The sequence below is a fragment of the Grus americana genome, chromosome 2 (genome assembly GCF_028858705.1).
Source record: "Grus americana isolate bGruAme1 chromosome 2, bGruAme1.mat, whole genome shotgun sequence".
Lineage (NCBI taxonomy): Eukaryota > Metazoa > Chordata > Aves > Gruiformes > Gruidae > Grus > Grus americana.
In genome coordinates, this window is record NC_072853.1 from 68144215 (window position 1) to 68166959 (window position 22745).

At 38.6% G+C, this 22745-nt stretch overlaps 1 protein-coding gene across 1 annotated transcript in view; it reads right to left on the reverse strand.

The window, feature by feature from the left end:
- The window catches only part of GABBR2 (gamma-aminobutyric acid type B receptor subunit 2), a 488838-nt gene that overhangs the window by 188397 nt on the left and 277696 nt on the right, over nucleotides 1-22745 (reverse strand). The window contains exon 8 of the mRNA XM_054817640.1: nucleotides 18033-18093. Within this exon, the coding sequence (XP_054673615.1) occupies nucleotides 18033-18093 (61 nt within the window). The remainder of the gene's footprint in view (nucleotides 1-18032; nucleotides 18094-22745) is intronic.

Below are 22745 nucleotides of genomic sequence, written 5' to 3' on the forward strand. Positions count from 1 at the left end.
CGGTATTAAGACCTTGTCAACCTGCTGCATCACTTGGGTTCTTTCCTGTGTAGTGTGCCTCCAGTCATTCTGGCAGGTTTTATAGTCAGAGACAGCATGTGATGGGTTTTTTGGTATTCCTTGTGCGTGTGTGTGGGAGGGATGGTGGAGCTACCATGAAAATTATACGGACTCCGCTGGACTAGCCATTAACAACACAGTCCTTTCCAGTTCATGCTCCTACCCTCAAAATGCTGAATCCCTCCAGAGCTTTGACTCACTCCCCCCCAATATACCAAAAATATCATGTTTTTATGGCAATATACCTCAACTGTCCCTAATAAAGCCAACAAAAAACTTAACCTGTGCCAAAATGTCATCATTTTTCATGGTTTGTTTTTGAATTTCAGCAGGGTTATAGGGCTGAAAAACATTCTCTGATGTACTGTTGCTATTTCCTTCAGTGGGGCTTTCCATATCTTAGAAGGTTTTTTACAGGAAATGCTGTAAAACCTACACTGCGGAAAGATAACTGCATTCAACTGAAAGCAAAAACTAAATCCATCTTATGATGTAGCTTGTACATTGTTTGTTACCTTAATAGTTAACACTGTCTTTGTGAAAACCTGCCCACTGATTTTAGTAAGAGAAATTGAGTAAGTCTGTTTTGAAGTGGTCCAATTTCCTGCTCCTATTTTCTTAATAAAAGCCTCCTCCTTTACACCCCATCCAAACCTTTCACTGAGCTTAAACACCAAATTACCTGCTATCTGAAACCCAATAATATGCTTCTTAATTATCTAATTCCCATTCACTTAAAACAAATTATAATCATTTATTCTATACCTTGACCTAGCACAGAGTGTAATTTAATAATCAAAAGAGCACTATACACATAATTTGGTGAAAAATCCATTTGAAGAATCTTGAATTTCTCTGCTTCTCGCATGAGACATTTTCTTAGAGGAATCTGTATGACTAATTTAGTTCTATATCGGAAAGAACACAAGCCTCTTGAAGATCAAGTTGTACAGAATTACTACAACTAATTTTTGCTAAGAGCATGCCAGCTCAGATGATATTTTTCTCAAATTATGTTACTACAGCTTTTATAGCAATCACAAATAAAAGAAAGAGTTTTAAAGCCAATTTTAAAAGGACTATCTCCAAATCAAGTTACGATTTTTCTCAGTATTTCATTTTTGGTGTAAATAAATTGTGAGTTAATGAATTCAACTTATAGTTCTCATTACTGTTTAAATGATTTTTTTTCTTTTCTTATTAAAAATAAGTTAATCTTGCAACTCTGTTTGATTGCCAAGCAAAACCAAAAAAGTGCAAAACATAACTTTTTAAATATTTAGATCTCTTTCCCAGGTATTAAACAGGATTACTACATGTAGCAAAATTTAGTAAATTTTAACAAACATTAAAAAAAGAAAAATAATATTGCAGAAAAGAAAGATTTAAAATTATATATTCATAGCCAAACACAGTGTAATTTTTTTTTTTTTTTCTGCAGAGTTGTGATCGTCAAAATTTTCTGTGTTGATAACAAATTTGATAAGAGAGAGACACAGGAGTTAGCTCCGTCTGTACTCAGGCCACTAGATACCAAACTGGGTTAGTGCACTGAACAGCAGGCACCACAAGGGGACAAATTCAGCCACAGATGTCCACCAAGTCTAAGACAACAAGCAGAGAGGTGCTTCAGGGAGCCCACAAAGTCTCCAAAAGCCAGGTATGACACTAACAATTTCTGTGCTCTTAAAGTTCATTCCGGCACTGAACTCATCAGCCTGAGATGATAGATCCCACAAGACTGCTCAGACAAAACAGCCTTCTGCTGAAGACACATAAGCTACCATGCACAAGAAAGTCTCACCATTTCACAGGCTGTCGAGTCCCTCACCCAACTACACTGTTTAGGTACAACTGAGCTTTGGGATCATAAATACACATTAAAAATTATTTCTCACATTACCTATTACAAAAATAATTGTTCAAAATAAATTCTTATTCCCAACCACCTTTAAAGTCAGTCTACAGGCTGAAGCCTGACCTTAGCAAAAGTCCGTTTCACCTGTGGATGGATCTTCCCATCCAGAGTTCACTATGGAGAGGGTAAGAAGTGCAACAGAGCCTGGCATTAACAATCTCGCTGAAAGCTTCCTGGTTTATGGATGGTATAATTGCATGGAGTTTACTATGATTTGCATGTACAAGAAAACTTTATGCACCCAAGCAGTATAAAAGTTAGGATGTTAAAGCCTCCTTTTTTCACTCGTCCTGCTAGAATAAGTCATTCAGGGTTGATATACCTACCAGACCTACTCTGAGGAACTAGTCTTCAGATTTGCTTCATTCTCCAAAATACTGTGCTGGGGGGGAGGAAATCTAAAATGAATTTAATTTTAATTTAATCTTAATTGGCATTACTAAAAAATATAGTTTGGGCTTTCTTAGCAAGGATGCTGAGTTCTCAGACTTAGAGATTTAATTTTGTTTGATTTACTCTTCAGCAGCACCAAAGCTGTGCCTGACAGGGTGCTTTCTTGGAACTGCAGACCACCCAGAAATATAAGAAAACACCTACTTTGTCTGGAGGTACTAGGGCTTAGACATGACACATTTTAGGGTGAGTCTGGAGCAGAAAAATGCTGGTGTAAATAAGGGCATGCAGGGAGTTCAAGATCAGGCAATTGTCTGAGGAATGGCTCTGAGGATCTACATTCTTAATCCTATACAACAGGGTAAAACAATTAAAATCTCTTTCAATGAATTCCATAATATTCAGTTATTGAATGAAACAAATTCATCATCCAAACTTGGAAAAAGATCATTTTCACCTGGCAAGCACAGTCAGTTTGTGCATGTGTCAAAACCAAACCAAACCAAAATTTGAAAACAACATGTCATTAATTGTACAGGCACTTTTGCAAACACTAAATTCTATGCACACCTTTTGCTTTTTTACTTCTGTCAGAAGGCACTGCAGCAGACTTTCACATGCCTGGCATATCTCTGCATTTCTTCAAGGGAATAAGGATTTGTATTTCATATGCCTCAAGAACATGTTTTCTATAATTGGGTGCTTATTAATATTGGTTCAGTTTTTTGATTATATACAATGAGATCAAAGTAGGCTGTGGAACAATATCTTAAAAATTAAAACCAACTATAGGCTCAGATGAATATTTAAGGCATGTGCAAAACAAGGTATCTCACATCATTGTGTGTCAGATTATAGGTTTGATTGCGCGAGATGCTGGATGTCCTGAATGCCTAATCAATTCAGCGTTTCAGGATCTGCTCAGAACTTTGCTGGATCAGGCTCAGATTTTACAACAGTACAACTACACCGTCTTCATAAAGCACTGCTTAATTAAAGTATTTATATACACAGCAGTAGTTCATCATAACATAAGCTATTGCTGATTAAAACCAGTAAGCTGGTTTTAAAACCTTGTGCACTCATTATAATCAACAGTAGGGAAGGATTCCTAAAGGCTTGACCCACTTCCAATGCCATTTGACCCAATTCAGGGTGATACAGCTCCATTTATATTTTATCTATTGATTGGGGTCTATCCATCTAACAGATCAGCTATTGATTTCTACAGAACAGTACAATTTTTTAGAATCATTCCAGATGAAAAGGAGAAACATCTATTGTTCGGTTTTGTTTGTCCTTGGCCACTCTATCAGGATTAATTATCTAACATCATCTTTAGTAGCAAAAAAGGCTAGCCTGTTCTGAAAAATGAAATGTGGATGGCATAACCTTCCTGGCAGCTTGTTCTGCTGCCTGACTATTACGTAGTGTTACCCAATGATTAGGCTGACATTTAATCTAAATATTCCCTTACATCTTTATCTAGCCTCATAATTATGGACTAGAGGCAAAAATCCCATCCTGGAGAATGGCAGCTAAATTGCAGTATAGGAAGGGAAATCTGCCATGTGTGCAAGCCAGGAAGCTTTCCTCCTGTTTTAGACCTTTATGAGGCACACACATCTTTTTGTTTAGGTAATCAGTGGCAATTTCTTGAATAGCAATTCACAAATCTCAGATGAAGACAATTCTCAGCAAACTTATATCATCCGAGAAAAGGGGATACACAGGAGAATATTCTAGTCAAAGCACAAAGGAGTTTACCAATATTTCAGGGACTGGTTGCTACTGACCCTCTACAAAGATTGGCAAATACACACAAGATGGTGACAGAGAACATACTGTATGTTGTTTATGCTGAATCTGAGACAACAGTATACGTACACCAGTATTTTTTATACAAAATTTAACCAATTGTAAAGTTCTTAGCATTTTTACCAAAGGAAGAATCAAACCTAGTTTTCAAGGTCTGGTTTTCTAGCAGTACTCTGCTCTGGAAGGATACCAACAAAGATGAGTACAAAAAGGATTGACAGAGAGGGAATGCAGAGAACCCTGTAGTTTGTATTTCCTTTCTGCCAATCTTGTGCAGCCTTCTTGTTTCTATATTGGTCAAGAAACTATTTGTAAATGCTAAGTGGCAAACAATATGACTGAATTAGAGTGACATTATGAAACTTTTCAGCTCTGTGTTTCCATGTCCATCCTGAGCAATGTGAAACAGGGACAGAATTTCACTTTCTTAATGCAAAGTGACTAAAAGCCACTCCATGACCTAATCTTTCACCTTGTTAAAATCGGGTCTGTGAGCATAGAATATTCCAGTTTCTTTATCTGGACCTTGAATGAGCTTACCTCAGCTGCTTGTAACTTTTCAGTTGCTAGAGATTTTCAGCATTAGTCATTTTATGCTTAGGAATAGAAGGAAAAAAAAATACTTGTGAGCTTTTACCTTTGATGTTGCAATTGCTGACTTTCGAGTGCTTGGTTTATGATATGCAAATGTTACATTTCACTCCCTTACTCCCATCTCCCCCCCCCCCCCCCCGCTTTTGCTTGTTTTTAATAATAGTTGCAAAGCCAAGAAGATGAAAGGAAAGCAAGCAAATGGAATATATCTAGTCTTAAATAAAGCATTTCATAATTTTTCACCCTAAATTTATCCAAATGATGTGAATATAAATGCCACCTGGAATGAATACTGCTTGAATGAGTGTAAATTACAGTCAGTCATGAAATCAATTATATTGTAATGGAGGATACTGCCTAGCCACTTTTACACCTGCTCTTTAAGTCTATGTATCAGTGAGTTGGTGAAAGCACCAAGCCACAGATACTGCTCGGGCCTAGAAATCATCTTTTCTCTCACCATCCTTTCCCTTCGCAGCTTGTAGTTATTTGGAGTTCAGGAAAAGCACTGCAAATTCTGGGGTTCAAAGAAGCATCATTTTAACGCATGCCAAGTGTCCATAGTTGGCAGCAGCCCCTAGGATGAATGCACCTTCCTCCTGGTGCCCACGCCTGGCTAGGGCAGCGCTGTTTGGGGGAAGGAAGCTGCATGTAATTCCTCAAATCTGTCATGAAAGAGGCAGTGCATTTTTCTGCTAGTATCTGCTGCCTAGCACAAGGAGGTACGTATGCAGATTGCGAAGGCTCGAAGTCATTCTTCCAGTACATCTATCCATGGTCCTATGGGATACGAAGTCCTGCCAGGGATGCTAGATGAATTGCTTTGTACGGGTGCATCTGTAGGCAGCAAAAAGAGCTTTTTCTTCCAACTTCTCTGCCCATGCAAGAGCAGCCAAGGTTTTGCTAAATGCGAAAGCCCCAGGCCAATTACCACAAATAAATTGAACCTGACAGATCATTTAAGATAAACTTTTATTCCTTTTAGGATCTCATATTAAGAAAGTCTCAACACCAAATTCCACAAGGCACAGCTGAAAAACTTTGCAATGCTCCTACCTAGACCATTTTTCTTTTTTAATTCAGTAAAAGAGCAAGAAACGTTATCATTATTCTGGCAAGGTCTCCTTTGTCAATCACAACAAATGTCTAAGTGGAGAAAAGCTTGGAAAACTGCTTACATGTTCAAGTCTTCAGTTATGAAGCTGAGGGAGATGCATTTATCTGACTACTTCATCTTACAAAACAGTTAGGTTTCAGATTTTCTCCATTTGGGGAGAATCCATTTTGGGTAGCATTTCAAAATGCCTGATAGATTTTGAAATATAAGTCTCATGACTCAGTTGTCTTTCCCCCTAACATTTTATCTTTTGTATTTCTTACATTTAGTCAGTCTCTTCCACACATGTAGAACGATCATAGAGGGATTAAAAAAAAAAAAATTGAACTTTGGTTAAAAAAAATTATTGAAATATGAATCAATAAGGGAAAAAGAAGCATAAGTCGAACACAAACCCAGAGGAGGGATGGAATATTCTACTTACCCACTGGTCAGCAGCATCGGTAGTGCACTCTATATTCGTGTTACCTGTATACATATTTATGACTTGAGAGCCCAGAGTCCCTCCCAGAACTCATGCTTCTGTAAACCCCACTAATTCCAGAGGCAGCCCACAGTTTCATTTATGTGCATACCGATTTTTGCTATCACAGTACATGATTTTAGCTATCCTAAGCACAACTACAGGCTGGGTGGAGAATGGATTGAGAGCAGCCCTGAGGAGAAGGACTTGGGGGTATTGATTGACGAGAAGCTCAACATGAGCCGGCAGTGTGCACTTGCAGCCCAGAAAGCCAACCGTGTCCTGGGCTGCATCAAAAGAGGTGTGACCAGCAGGTCGAGGGAGGTGATCCTGCCCCTCTACTCTGCTCTTGTGAGACCCCACCTGGAGTACTGCGTCCAGCTCTGGGGGCCCCAGTACAGGAGAGACATGGAGCTGTTGGAGAGAGTCCAGAGGAGGGCCACAAAGCTGATCAGAGGGTTGGAGCATCTCTCCTATGAGGACAGGCTGAGAGAGTTGGGGTTGTTCAGCCTGGAGAAGAGAAGGCTCCGGGGAGACCTTATAACAGCCTTCCAGTACCTAAAGGGGGCCTACAGGAAAGCTGGAGAGGGACTGTTTATCAGGGAGTGTAGTGACAGGACAAGGGGTAATGGGTTTAAGTTGAAGGAGGGTCGATTTAGATTAGATGTTAGGAAGAAATTCTTTACTGTGAGGGTAGTGAGACACTGGAACAGATTGCCCAGAGAAGCTGTGGATGCCCCATCCCTGGAAGTGTTCAAGGCCAGGTTGGATGAGGCTTTGGGCAACCTGGTCTAGTGGAGGGTGTCCCTGCCCATGGCAGGGGGGTTGGAACTAGATGATCTTTGAGGTCCCTTCCAACCCAAACCGTTCTATGATTCTATGATCATCAGCTGGCCTAAAGCTGCCTGAGTCTTAGGAGGCTTTCAGTGCTTAAAATAGGCCTACAGTGCTGAAAAATGAACCTGTAACACACAGGCAATAATCTAGCATTTGGTTGCAGGTTATCACTTAGATTGTCAGCTGAATTTATCAAACCTAGATATGAGCAGTTAAAAAGTTTTTGATGATCTATATCTTCCATATACAACTGCAACCTTAAATCCAACTTAAGATTTTCTGGGTGTGAAAATTCATGAATGATTTTTCAAAAATTTTGCTCTCTTCTCTGAATTCAACAAGCCCTTCATGTATTTACTGACCTTTGTGATTCACACTTCAGGGGCTTTTCATAGTCTTTCCCTTTTGAGGGGGAAAGCACAGACTAAATATGTGAACAACTTCCTCCTTTCTATCAGGCCCTCTGCCATTTACTAACACAACACAACGTTCGCCTGCTGTCACATGAGACTGCAACAACCATGCTCCAAATGTCACATTAGCAAAGTCAGGTTAAAATCACTTTGTGTTACAACACTTTCTGCACTGACCTTTTGAAGGGCCAGAATGAGAGGAAGGCTTAGTTCCCCTTGCTCTGCGCAGGGAGCCTCTCCTTATTTTCTCTCCTAAATGCAAGAAGCACAGGATCCGTATTCAAAGACCTGCTGGAGTTGCCAGCTTTTATGAATGTGCAACATCCCTGCAATCCCCCGAACTCTCTGTGGCTCCATCTCCTAACCTATGTGGTACAAGCAGTCTTGTAAAAGAGTAAAACTGATTGCTCAAGGCTTTGGGTCTCTGTATATGTTAGACATCTTGTTCTTTCCAATATGCAGGTTGAGGAGCACAGGCATCTGCTTCCCCTGGCATGCTCAGCTTTCCATTTTAACACTGTTCAGGGCAGAATGTGGAGCTATTTGCCTCACTAGGCTTATAAATAACCTGACCTTTTAAAATGGTCAGAACAAGGAATCTGTATTACTAATTTGGGACCTCTAGCATACTTTTAATTGAGGCAAGGATCCACCATGACTTTATGATAGATGGGAATATGTTTCCCAGGGAAAAGCTATCCGGCCTGCTCAGTGCAAAAGCTGGTGTGCCGCTATGCTTGTGGACTTTAGAGGATATCCTTTCAGTGAGGTATTGCTATTCTCCTCCTCCTTCAAACTAGCCCTTATCAGTAGCCCCAGAATAATTTGCAGTGGCCCAGCCGCTGACAGGAAGGCTGTGCCAGAGCTTCCCATGCCAAGTGGGTCTTGTGAGCCCACCTAGTTAGACCAGGCAAGTCCCAAATCTGGTAAAATAAAAGGGAGTTGATTATTACACTTATATGCTCCTACACAAGGGATTAACCAGCAAAGATCTTACACAGTCTGTCAAGGTTAAGCATGGCCTGGGTAGCTCTGAATTGGGTATGCAGAAAACAGCTCAAGGAGGAAAAATGTGTCCATGGCATAGAGGTTAAAAAAAGCAGGGAGGAATATAGTGAGAATACAATGAGGTATCAAACACCTTTGTATCAGCAGTTAGGGATCATATAAAATAGCACTTGTTTTTATGTACAAGTGACAGTTCCCTATTCTTCTGCCTGACCCTGTTTCTTACACGTACAGTATTAATTCAATGCATTTTTCATTCTGGCAGTAGTTTGAACTAAATCACTGCTAAATCATCTGTGGTGAAATCACTTCTTTACAGGTAGAGGTACTAGATCGATCTAATGAAATAATTTACTTATGAAGAATTCATCCCTTGTCCTCCATAATCATTTAAGGAAAAAATTACACATGCACTCCAGTTGAAGATAACAAATACCAAGACGGATGGAACTGTAAGCAGACATTTTTCTCAACAGTCCACACTCATGTTCTCCCTTTGGTTTCGATTGTTGAACCAATAACTCAACAGTAAGAAAAGTATAACTCAGTTGTCCTGTTCCAGGCGCAAGGGGACATTAGAGTCCATAGTAAGCTTTTTATAGATGTTTTGCCTAAGTCCTAAATATCTGGGGGTTTTTTTTGACTCCCAGAGTCTGCAAAAGGGAACCCTGAAAAATGAGCTTGCTCTCAGTCAGCTTATGTGACTACAAAGGGTCTATACTGCCACTGGGGATAAAGAAATGAAAAGCTACTATTTCCTGAACTGGCATCCCCACTTCATTTCTTTTGAAAGGGAGGGTGATAAATTCCTGTTCAAGCAACTCAGCAAGATTCACTGGAAATAAACAGAGAGATGCTTATCACAGAAGTTTAATACAGTTATTTTAAATAACATGATTCAAGCCAGAAAACGACACCTGTGCTGTTGCAGAGTGTTACTTAAGGTCAGACATTTAGAAACAAAATTCAAAAGTTTTTCTCCTCCTAAATCTATTAATTACATGTGCTCATTTTCTATTACCATGTTTACAGAATCAGAATTCTTTAATTTCTGAACTAGACTCCAGTGATTATGTATTGAAACAGATTGCTTTTACAGAAACTAAAATGTCAGCTTAGAGAACAAGGTGCCAATACAATGACTGCATGATCAGCTACGACTTGAAATTAAATTAGCACTTGTAATGACAGAACAAAATGAAACTATGATTAGGATGCAAAAAAGAGGACTAGTAAATTTGAAAAGTCTTTTTCTACCCTTAATAAGGAGGTATTATATGGATTAATACTGTTCCTGTGCTCTCAAAGGTTTAGTACCAATGCCTGTATGAATTCTACAGTATATGATTCACAAGTGCCTTTGGTCACCTACACAGTGAACAAACCCATCTTCACTGTTTTTTAAAAAGTCTTCCCTGTTCATCTCCCTTATCTGTGATAGGTGTGCCCGTCATCTTTGTTTTCTCATAACACTGTGATAATATTGCTTACCATCCCAGAAGTAGTTGTCTAAAGGAAATTTTTGTCAAATATTCTTTGTTGTAAAATTCCATCGACTTAGAGATCTGTCAGGCATTGTAACCTTATCTTGGTATCTCTAGCCTACAACTACACAAACCTTTACATGCTGGCACGGTGTACTACTAAACAATATTCTATTTTGTCTGTTCAAATGCTGTAATGTCAAGTGATAAATCTGTGTCCTTTTAGTGACCTAGATAAACTTAATTTTCTTCTTTTCCATTCATTAAGAATTAAAGTTGTTCTATTTCATGAGTTTGTATCTCTTGGGGAAATATCTGAACTACAGGTTAGGGACGATGTCATTGCAATAGACCGCATTGTCTATTAATTACGTCAAATGAAAAATTTTCCCATAATAGATACCAGAATCTGATGGATTTCTCATAAGTCTTCTGGCTCTTTTTATCCCCCTGTAGAAACTGTATTACAACTCCTTCCAGAAAAAAAGCATTTCTCCAAGATGCTGAGGGGAGAGACTTGGCAGCACAGAGCTCTGCAGAGAGCAGCAGGTTGGGGCAGCTCCGCAGCCCTCGAGAGAGACTCTACCTCTCTTCAAAGGATGGGGAGGACTGGGTGGTGAAAAGGTGGGACAGCATTGCACATCACCTGAAATGAAACATCTGAACGAGTTAACTCTAGTAGAGGTAGGATTCTGAATACTGATTACAAAAAAATATGTATTTTTTTAAGTTGCAGTAAAAGCAGGAGAGTTAAGGAGGAGACAGCTGACAATTGTTTCAGGTTCTTCTCACACACCATTTCTTTAGTGGGGTACTAATTTCTGTTAACTTTCTGGAGGTGGATACTTCAAACTTTTGTAGAGATTAGTTATTGTAAAATTATTTTCCATGGCTTTCCAGCCTTTTTTCTTTGCTGTTACTTTGGAAACTTAGTCCGTTTTCTTGGTATTTTAGACAGCCCCTAAGACATTTTTGCACAAAATAGTGACAGGGACTTATCAGTTCCTATGAAGCACTTCATGCTTCAGAGTACGCTGGATGAACTGAAGCGGAATCCTATAAAAACTACAGCTATTTCTATACCGTGTGTGCTTGTCCAAGTAATAATTATTTGCACAGTCCAAACCATCTCTCAGGGGATGAACTGCTCTATAAAACACAGGCGATAAATAGGTCTCCCCTGCTCCTCACACGTGCCCGCCTCTCATGCCTGGGGCAAAATAATGAATCCAATTCTTCCCAACAACTCTGTCTTGCTTACTGCAACTTTGGATGGCACCGAAGTACCCAGCTAGTCTTAAACTAGCTGGCTTGAACACTGATAGCTGCAAAGCTGTGGTCTCCCATAGCTGTGTTCCCAAAGGAAAGGTTACCTACCAAAATGCTCATTTTGCTCCTGGGCAGATTTCCAGCTTACAGTCTGCTCCGTGTTATTGTTGCCACACTGCTAGCAGCACCCCACAATACACCTTGTTCCAAATGAGGCAACTCTAGCAACTCCACACACTTAATCCCATTAATCTTTCTTTATAGGTAATGCCCTAAGACTCCAGACAATTTCTGTAGCTCTTATCTGTCCTTTCTCCAGTTTGACAGTACATATGCACAACTTAGGTACCTGAATCTCAATACATAAAAACAAACCAAACAAACAAAAACCCCAACTACTAGTAAATAATACCAATAGAATAGTTTACAAGAGGAATAAGTGGCTCAGGGGAAAACACTGCTTCTAGTAGGTATGAAACAAAAAGAGAAACTGAACAGGAAATGTATCCAAAAAAATCTCACAATAAAAGGGGAAAACAGCCATAAACATATATAAAGATATAATCTCCTTTATGTTTTCATCTGACAGAGGACTGGTATAAAGGTGTCTGAGATACTAATAATGAAATGACAGGTGACCTTCAGTGCTAGTAAGGTATGGAGTAACATACAAGAGAAAAACAGTATCAAGTATACATGCATAGTGGTTGGTACTAATTAATAGCATCCAGGATGAGACCTTGGATTTTCTGTAGCTGGTTCTTTGAAGACATCAGTCCTATGCTCACTGGTGGCCAAGGAGGCAAAGAGAGGATGACTGTGGTACAACAGAATATTGGGAAAGCAGTTAAAATAACACGGAAAGGTCATTCAGCAGTGTGAGGTATGGAGGTGGATGTTTCAATGCTACATGTGGCTCTCATTAAGCTCTCGCAAAAAGGGAATAAGAGTATCAGGAGAGGAAGGGGATTATTAGAACTATAGAGCAGCTTTTACATGATGAAAAAACTGAATGGATGACAAGGACTTGCATTTCCAAAAGAGAGTCATTGATGACAGATCTGTAAAACATGAATGATATGAAGAAAGTGAATAAGACACAATTATTCATTGCTTCTCACGTTACAAGAAGCAGGGTATGCCCAATGAAATTGTGAGAGAGCTGGTTTAAAACAAACAAACAAACAGATGGAAGGGCTTTAATCGTTACATGCATAATTATTTTGTAAAACTCATTGCCACTGGATGTGTTGAAGGCCAAAAGTATAAATGGATTCATGAAAGAGATGACAAATTGATAGAGGATAAATCCACATGCAACTGTTAAATCTGATGGTCCAAAGACACCCTGCAGCTCAAAAAGTCATGAAAACACTTTCCTGTGGGAACTCAGAGTGTAAAACGGAGAAAAAACCAATTCTATATATGCCTGTTCTGATACAGATACCCATAACTGGCATATGTCATATCCCTCCCTCAGTATCCATTACCAAGTGGATACTGAGCTGGACAGAAGTTGTTATCTGACCCAATACTGCAATTCTTCATGCACTAGGCATACAAACAATTATGGTCAGATTCAAACAGGTTTTCAGGTGTTACATCATTAGGCACTGAAACAATAAAATCTCTGCACTCCAAACCCCACTGCTTGGTATACAGGCAAGTATAAGTTTCACTTTTCTATTTGGGGTTGTCAGGAGGTAAATGGTATCTCTTGATAGATTTCTTAATTATCAGTGGGTTTTTGAAATGTGCATGTGTGTGTGTGTGTTGGGGGCAGGGAAAGGAATCACCCCGTTCTGTCAAGAACTGACCGAGAGTCCTTTCTTTAAAATGCATCAGCAGAAGGGGAGGTGCAGCACTTCCCTTTCATGCAGTACCTATTTAGAGATCAGTGGTTAGAAGAGTCATCATATACTTGGGTTATCGCAGCTTTAATTCACTTTCTGCCTGAGGAGAACTGTAAATTTCACCTCTTTCTATTTATAACCAGGCCATACATATGTCTGGATAATGACTTTCACTATTTGTCATACTAAAAATCTTGTACAACATAGGAAAAAAATCAAGACTGGTAGACGAGAAGGGAAAGGGTGAGACGGCCTGACACAATAACCTATTAGTAGCTATGATCCTCACTTGGATGAGGGATCCAAGCCCCAAAGATTACTTAAACATTTTACATTTAAATAATATATTGGATTTAAAGGAAAACACCAAAACTTAGAACCGATGATGGAAGAGCAACTAAATCTATGTTTCCTCTTTAGAAATAACCTAACCACCAGTCTAGGGTGTCATGCTTATCCTATGTCTCTTACTAGAAACAATTCAAAGATATAGAACAAATGGTATTAGTAGCATACAGTGGATGAGTACTTGTAAACAGTGTCAGAATCACGCAACAGACACTGCAGAGGCGCAACAGCTCAAGATTTAATACAGCTGGTCTAGCAGAGACCTCAAGATGAAGTCATCTGTTTGTCTCAAGGCACAATGAATACATCTACACCACTTCAGAGGTCTGCTTAACTTTCTTCAAAACAGAGGCAGCAAGTTTATACACCTTCCAGAGTTTAAATACCCTTTTCATTAGAAAGTTTTTCCTAATATTTGGCTCAAATCACCACTGCTACTATTTAAATCCTTTATTTCTCAGGCAGCTGATGAGGGCAGGACAAGCAAACGTTTTAGCGGCAATTGTCACATATTTCAACCATCTTCTCTAAGCAGCCTAGATCTTTTGCTTTTTGTAATGAGGTGTGTTTTTAATCTGTTGTCTTTGCAGATTTTCCTTAAATCTGCACTGGAAACAGTAGTTAGCTGTAGCTTTTTGGCACTGGGTAAATTAAAAGGATACTATTATTTATACAACCCAAGTACAGAATTTTTCTTATTTTACCTCTTCATGTTTTTACTTATTCATGTTCAGCCCGTGACCTACTGTAACCTTTAGTTCGTTTCATGTATAACTATGGCCTGGTGAATTGTTCCCCATTTTGTATTTGTATAGCAGTTTATTCCCAATGTAGCACCAGGCATTTGACCTAAATAAACCGCATTCTGTTTTTTCCTGATTACTTCTTCAATTTGTTAATATCTTTTTGAATCCTTGTCTAGTCCCCCTTGTGCTTGCTGGCTCCCTCTGAGACCATTGTACATTTGATAATTACACATTCCAGTTCATCTTCTTAATCAGCAATGACAATATTCAGTGACTCCAGATTTACAGCACATCCTTTCAGGACTCTACTTGGAAATAGGAATATGACCGAAAGGAAGGTGCCTTTTAGGCTCCAGATTAATCAGAAAAGACCTACCAAAGTGAAACACTTTGAAGGACAGGTATGTGTCAGTTCTTGCAGCCTCCTGTATCGCAGCAATCTACAATCTCAGTTTTGTTGCTGCCCTCCCTGCTCCTTGATACGCACACAACAGTTGCCAGGACCCTCTTTCAGCTCCCACTAGCCAAAAGATGTTGGCCATCTACTTCAGCTACATGTTTGACAATGAGAACAGTCCTTTAATTGCACCTGTGGAAAAATTGCCATTCATTTGGAAGGATGCCAGCCTCAGACGTGTCTTGGATATTTGAGCTAGACTGACAGACTGCTCTTTATTTGCCAGTAAGGTAGGGGAATGCTGTTACATGTGCTTTGTACTGTCTGCTGCATACTCAATCATTCCTGGGTGGTATTCATGATCTATAAAGCAGTAAGTAGCTTGGTCACAGCTATCTCTGGCACCATCTGTTTGACCACTTGCAAAACTAACAGGCTGCACAGAAGCTGAAAAAGAGACATGACTAGCCTGAGTTTGGGAAAACCTGTATCTAGATCCAGAATTAAACCAGCTATTCCAAATCTCATCACAGTGTGTCAGGCATATTGCAGTTACCCTCTGAACCCTCACAGGCTGGTCCTCCCTTGCCTCTGGCAGACACGGCTGTCTGCTTTTTCCATAGCCAAAATGTTTGCAGATAGTCTCATTAACACAAAACTTTCCAGCAAAGAACAGAAAATGAAGCTACTGAGTCTACCCAGCTGATTTTCTCCTCTGGCAAATGAGGAACAGTGGTTTTGGCCAAGGAATCCTACTTCTGATATATGATTACCTATTTACCTGTTTTATTTTTCTGCATTTAATTATTTGCGATAACTGTGCATTTTCATTCAAACTGTTAACAAAACTATAGATATAGATGAAGAAATGACTCGAGGTATAGAACACTAAGACTGATGATTCCCAATTATTATGTTTGGATAAGAACCTACTAATTCATTTAACATACACTATACTCATAATCAATCTCATAAAAGCATTTACAAGGCATCTTTGATGTGGTCATTTTTCATAGAAATCATCAAGATTTGTATTATATTCTAAAAAAAAAAGTTTAATGAATAAGTTGTGTATCTGTCTCAAGCTTGATTGCACCTAACAGCTATAATTACAAAGAAGCCCGCTTACAATTTTAAGTACTGGATTTAATTAAATTCTTTCCATTATTAGTAACTTCCCCAATAGTCCAAGATTTATTGAAAGTTAATGTGAATGTTTCAGAAAGCATCCTAACCAATAAAGAATTCTTTGGAACAAATTAATAATTTCTACAATTATACCACAAGTATTGAATATAAAAGCCTTGTATAAAAACAATACCAATGAAAGAGCAGGAAAAAAAATTGTTAATAGTTAGAATATCATTTGTAGTCAATAAAAAGATAGATTACTTTCACCTATGTTGTTATATTGTTCCTTATTTCAATTTATCATACATTTTTGTACATTCTTTTCATTTTCAAAATTAATAAGAAACTAAACTAAACTTAAGACCAGGCTTCAGATGTGTTGACAGACTATTGCTTGCATGAGAGAGATTCCAGCCTTTCTCCTGCATTTCTCCATAGGATGCCTGGCTTATTTTTTCCTGTAGGCTAATTGGAAACTTTTGGTTGGTGATCAAAATCCCAAGTATGTGCCTGAATCAGTTCTGAAATAGTAATTTTGTAATTGCAGGGAAATATAAAATGGGCAGCTGTCTCCTATGTTCTTATTGACCAAACAGAACTTCAACTGATGGTAAAACCATTGGTGTTAAATAGCATCTGATGTGAAACTGAGAACATTATAAAGAAACTCAATTTGAATGGTTGGAAATAAAAATCTGCATAAAATCAGCTATCCTGGACTTCTATTGCTTCTCCAGATTAGTTCAGAAAATACATGTTGCACCTCCCCATGATCCCCAATCACATCCTTAATGTGCAGAGGAAACGTGCCAAATTTCTCCTCGCTCAGATGCTCTAGAAGGGTACATACAGCTGCCTTAGGCATAACGCATAAGGGCTCCTTCAGACTTCCGAGGAATAAATAGCTCTTGTAAAATCCCTGATAATATTTTCTCATGATTCTCTCATGTGGCTGTAAACACTGCTACTATGAAAAAATGGGGAGGGGGAAGGAAGGAGAGGAACCAATCAATATTTATCATTAGTGTTGAGCAAGAATTTCTTAATTATATTATCATAAGATGACGTCTGCGAAGTTTTAGTGGGCAGAAATGCTTCAGGGAACATGAGTTAATAGCATCAGTTATAGTTGCGAAGGCAAGAGCAATCCCGAAAATTGCTTCGGTAAATTAGAATGAGTAACAGATCCCCTCAAGTGCATTGCTGTTCATTAATAATAATGTCCATAGAGCAGACAATTTCTGTTTAAAGGATGAGCCTTTGTAACTTGGTCAGTAAGATTAGGTTTAAAGTGATCTCCTGAAGACAAAGGGAGTGCAAGCTTCTTTCTCATGCATTGTCTGAAAAGGATTTGCCAGCTTTCTCACTGCTACTCTCACGAGACCATCCAACTGCTATCATCCCCAGTTTTATCTCAGCCTCAGCCTAGGAACAAAAACATGAATTGCATTCTATAAACTGTAGAAACAACTATAACGTGTCTTCTATGAATCACCATTTCTGCAGAAAACTCTCCCAAGCAAGCACCTCGTCCCGGCTGCAAATGACCCTTGACAAATCCCCACGGCTGCATTTGCGGTCTCCGCTGCCGAGACCGTGCCCTGCAGGAGCCGCTCAGGCTGAGAGGATGCAGCAAGCTTGGCGAGTCGCGCTGTGGAGTGTCTTGCCTCCAAGGGACGGGGTCAGCAGGTTGTGTCCTCTGCACGCTGAGGGACTGACTCCTGAAGCAACTTTCAGCAAGCAGTTGCAGAATGTCATAAGTGAGTCTTCAGAGAGCACAAACATTAACTTCAAAGAGCTTAGCAGCAAAAATACTCTCTTAAGTTCATCTTCAGGCTCAATTTTCAGAGACAACTGTATTAAGAAATGGATGCTTAGCTGACCAGCATAGTTTTTCCAACAGCTTTCGGCTGTTATAGATCAGCAGTAGTTTCTACAAGTATGTGGATTTTCTTCTAGAAACATTCTTGGCAATATCTGGGAATATCTCAGAGCACTCAGGGTTTAAATCACAGTATTTTAAACAGGTAACAAAACTTTCTAAGTACCTTGATGCATCCTCCAAGCAATTTCTTTTCAAAATAATTGTACGTATTTAAAACATCCTGAAATAAATGCAACTGATACACAAGTTTGAAACTGCATGCATAATTATGATGAAAATGAAATTGTTTGCAACCTACCTTGGAATTGCGTAAATTTAATGGTTCCCATCCTCTCTCCATTTCTGAAAACAACTTGACCCTAAATAAAATAAATAAATACCTTAAAAATTGTATAAATCTCTCTTAATATAGTTTCATTAGCACTGCAATTACTTTCCATTCACTATTAAAATTACCCATGCAAAGTTTAAACTTTGAAGAGAGCAGATTCAACCAAGCTTAAAATAACTCAGTAACATCTCCTTAAAGCTTTCTCCCACAGATTTCAAATGGCCTTAGAAATTTGACCAGTGATGTCACCCACTTTCCACGGATGGAAATGGAGGTACGATAAAGGCAGTAACTTACCAAATCTCAGATGATGCAAACAATTGATTTTCACTCTGTGACTTTTTATCAAGGATATCTGAGAGCTACCAAAGATCACACAAGAAAATGGTTCTCCATTTCATTCATCATATGGTTGTCCAAATGGCTCTATTATCTACTTCTATCAATGATTATGGATATCTGTAGCTTTTGTGGCTTGGTTTTGTGCTACATCAACATGCATGTCCTAGGATTCTTTTTAAATGTAATACCTTTAAGTCAGTACTACCCTTTGCTGCGGTACAGGTTGTTACTCTTCAAAACAATGGTCATGTAACACTGAAATCTCCTCACATATCCCTAGCAAATTACTCCAATATTTCATCCCATCTTTCTGACTCAAATTAAGAAAAGTTCTTGTTAAATTTCTTCCTTACTTCAGCTATTTAATGATTGAGTATGAAAGAAGAGGTTTTCATTCATTTACGCTAAGAAGTATTTTTAATATTTTGAACCTGCAGCGGAGTGCTGAGAGCTGTCAGTAGAGATTGCTGTTTTACTGCATCCCCAGTTTGAGTTATTATTATCCTCTCCATTAATCTTTGTTTTAGCGGACATCAGGATAAGAGAAACCAAACGATAAGCATGTAAGGCTACAATACATTTCTCTGTGCAAGCCAGCCCCTTTTTGGATAACCCTTTCTGGTCACTAAGGGTTGGCACTGAAGACAACCACCTGAATCAGCGCCTCTCAGGAACCACACGACGGATGTGTAGTACAGCACACTCACCCCACAGCTCCTCCAAGCCACAAGACACCATTTCCCTTTGATAAATAGAGGATGACACCCTTCAACAAGCATGAGCTACCTCGTGCTAAGCCTTAAAAGCCAAAAGCCCCAGTCTGTGACGCAGCGAGAGCAAGAGAAATGAACACTGGTAACGGGAGGGATTCCTGTGACAGCTGCAGAAGGGCGCAGGAGCTGCTCCCACTGAAATCCAGGTGAGCTAAGTCTCACCCAGTGGCTGCTAACACAACGCCAGGAGAGAACGTAAAACGTTAGCAGGCAGGTTGATGGGTGCACCTTAGCAGCCTTCATCCAGATCTCCTTAGTGTTTATTATCCCTTCATTTGTTTGAAGATAATGATAATGCACTTGGCTATTTGGTTTAAGTAAAAAATAGTAGAAAATATTAAAGAAGGGAGCTGTAAAGATGCTATGCAAGTATCACTTGGAACACATATACACCTATAGTCAATCCAGTCTTAACCTTGCTAAATTCTTGGTTCTGTGACCTCTGTCAGGGATTTCTATCGTTAAATGTGTCACTGCATGGAAAAAATATTTTTTCATTTGATTTTACATTTACTGCCTTTTATTTTAACTCTGTGTCCTCTTATTCTGTTATTACAAGATAATAGGACTGTAAGTTGTAGTCTACTAGAGTGATATTTATAGATAAATGTACAGCAAGTATCACTGCTATCATCTATGCTGAGTCATCTATGATTCTCATCTATTATTGATAGTATAATATACCAGATCATGAAATTTTCTAGATACCAAATACAACTGGTTTTCAATATTATCGTTGCTTCTTGTAAAATCACCCACATTTTTATCATTCAGTAGGACAGACATATACTGTATGCATCTACTGACTAGAGATAAATACATACATCCTCACTGACATGTTCTGGAACTATCAACAAAAGATAAATCAGGTTTGAATGTTCTGAATAAATGTAAAAATTTGGATAAAAATTATAAACAGAATTACAGATTTAGAAGTATTTGTTTTTAACAATTTCCCTTCGTTAAGATTTGTGGCTTATCCTGATCTAAGTAGTAGATAAAGATATGGATGATGGTGATGAAAGTTATAGAACAACTAATGTGAAAATGTCCTTGTTATCTGCAAAACTATTCAATCACAGTGTTTTACTTTCATTAAAGCTTACTGGAAAATTCTAAAAAGTCGAATGGGTTATTAAAAGGAATAAAAATTTCCTAATACTATTTTATGAGTTCTGACACTGTCCTGGGTATTGCTCACAAACTACAGCATCTGTACATTACACATACAGATATTAACAGGAAAAAAAAAAGTGAGAAATTGAAATTGGCTATTTATTCCATGTGTAATCCAATGAATAAAACTGTTTTCAAAGGTAAAATTAACAAAAAAACGTATCAGCAAGAAGCCTCAAAGCAGAAATCTCTAGTGCAATCCATGACGGTGACAGCACATATTTATTACTTGAGCATCAAAACTGCCACCGCAGCTGCAGTTACCGCTTGGTTCTTTGCTCCTCAGGAACATGCTGCTTCATGAGAACATGTGACAAGTCGCTACAGCGTCCCAAGTACCTTAAACCCCTCAAGAGTCTAAAATTCCTGTGTGCTTGGTGAGGAAACACTCCTAGATTTTTACTGGGGCTTTAAGCGGCCCCAGCAGACACGGACATAGTGTTCCGGCTGCAGTATTTGGTTCTGCCAACACGGCAGAAAGGAGCGCTCCTCACGAACACTGAGAAATTGTATTAGTAGCGATACCTTCGTTTCTGTTTTACAAATATTCACTTAAAACAGGAATAAGAAGGAAACTAATGAAAGTCACTGATTACTGTATACTTTCACCACTATTTTATGAAAAATAAATTTTTATGAAAATAAAATTTTATGAAAAAGAAGACAATTACATTTGGGGTAAAAAAAGTGATATAAATATCTAGTAAAATGTTGTAGCATTTAATTTTATAAACTTACAGCAATGCTAGTAAGAAATAAGCCAACCAGTGTTTCAGAAACCTGTTTTGTAGAAATGATGTGCTGATTTATGGCATGAGATGCGAGTTATAATCTGACAATGTTCTATGGCTCACATTAAGTCATTTCTTTGCCACCAAGATAACATACCATAAGATTTAGCTAGGGAGTTATCTTTAGACTTGAGATTCATAAATTACTAACAGTGGTTTTTTCTTTATTTAAAGTAGCAGATCTTTGAATAATAGATATTCCTACTACACACATTAAGCTCTGACTTTACAAAAGCAAATCTTAGTACTACTTCATCCCTTATTTTTACCTCACCACACACTCCAGCACATGTGCCGGTACAGACTGCAGCTCACGGTGTGATCCACCATAAAATCTAGATGTTATGAAATCCATGTGAATATAACAACAGACAAAATCCTCTTTTAGTTTCCACTTTGGTGACATTGCATAGGCATATTTAGATACTTATTAGCAAAAGGATCAGTGAACATACATATGAGAAGCACTGTTTTAAAGAAAAATAATAGAAGAAATGTCAATACTGTCAATACTTCAGAACACAATTCTCAGATTCAAGCAATATTTCCTAGTCAAATAATTATTTTACTTCAAGAGATGCAAAATATGATCTCTCTCCTTTAAATCAACCACACAAATTAATTACTTAGATCAAACCACATATTTTACTATGCATTGGCTTAGTTAATCAGCAAAACTTTCCTCTTCATTACACAAAGATCATCCCAGTGGAGACCAATAGAAACCACATTGGTATCTTAGTGTCTGTTTTATTTTATTCTATCTACCATCGACAGGGGTTTTTTTTAATTCTTTCTATTAATTTTCTTCACCAGTTGCAAAAATTATGCTCGACTAAATACCAATTCTATAACTGATTTGCTCAACTTTGAGCTGCGGACAGGCACCTTCACATCAGCTACTATCCTTATAAAGTTGATGGGGAGGAAAGAGAAAGTATGTGGCTTGGAGTTCAGCGGACGGGGATGTGAACAGAGGGTGGAAGAGAAGCTGAATGAGCTCAGTCTGGCAAAGCGTGGTACCCCTGGATTTTGCTGCTGGTACGTATGTACAGCCACTGCTGCACGCAGCACCCCAATAACCTATCTTTGGGATCCATTGCAGCTGTGTTAATCATAATGCAGTCTTACGTGAGTGTACTTTACCCAGTTTTCCTGAATGTACAACCATCCCATCAGGGAAAACAATACTAGTTACACATTGCAAGTTAGTTGGCTTGGAGAATAGAAATATAGAAGCTTATGTTGTGGGGTTTTTTAGGTTTTCGTTTGGTTTGTGGTTTTTTTCAGATATACATCACTGAGTCCAGCTGCTTTTCCTGTAATTGTTTGGCTTTTTTTCTTTTTTCTTTTCCAAAAGCTGCAATGATGAAATGATTTACAAATGATGAAAACCAGAACTGGACCAAACATTTCAACGGTGTCAGTCTCACAACTGACACATAGAAGGACATCATGTCCCTGTTTTTTCTGCATACTGTCTTCTTCTATGAGCTCTGCTTTACAAGCCTAACATTGATTTTTGTCCTATTCACATGTACGTTGTTATACAGCATAACTGCGCTCCATCTCATTACTAAAAAGACAGTCTCTACCCT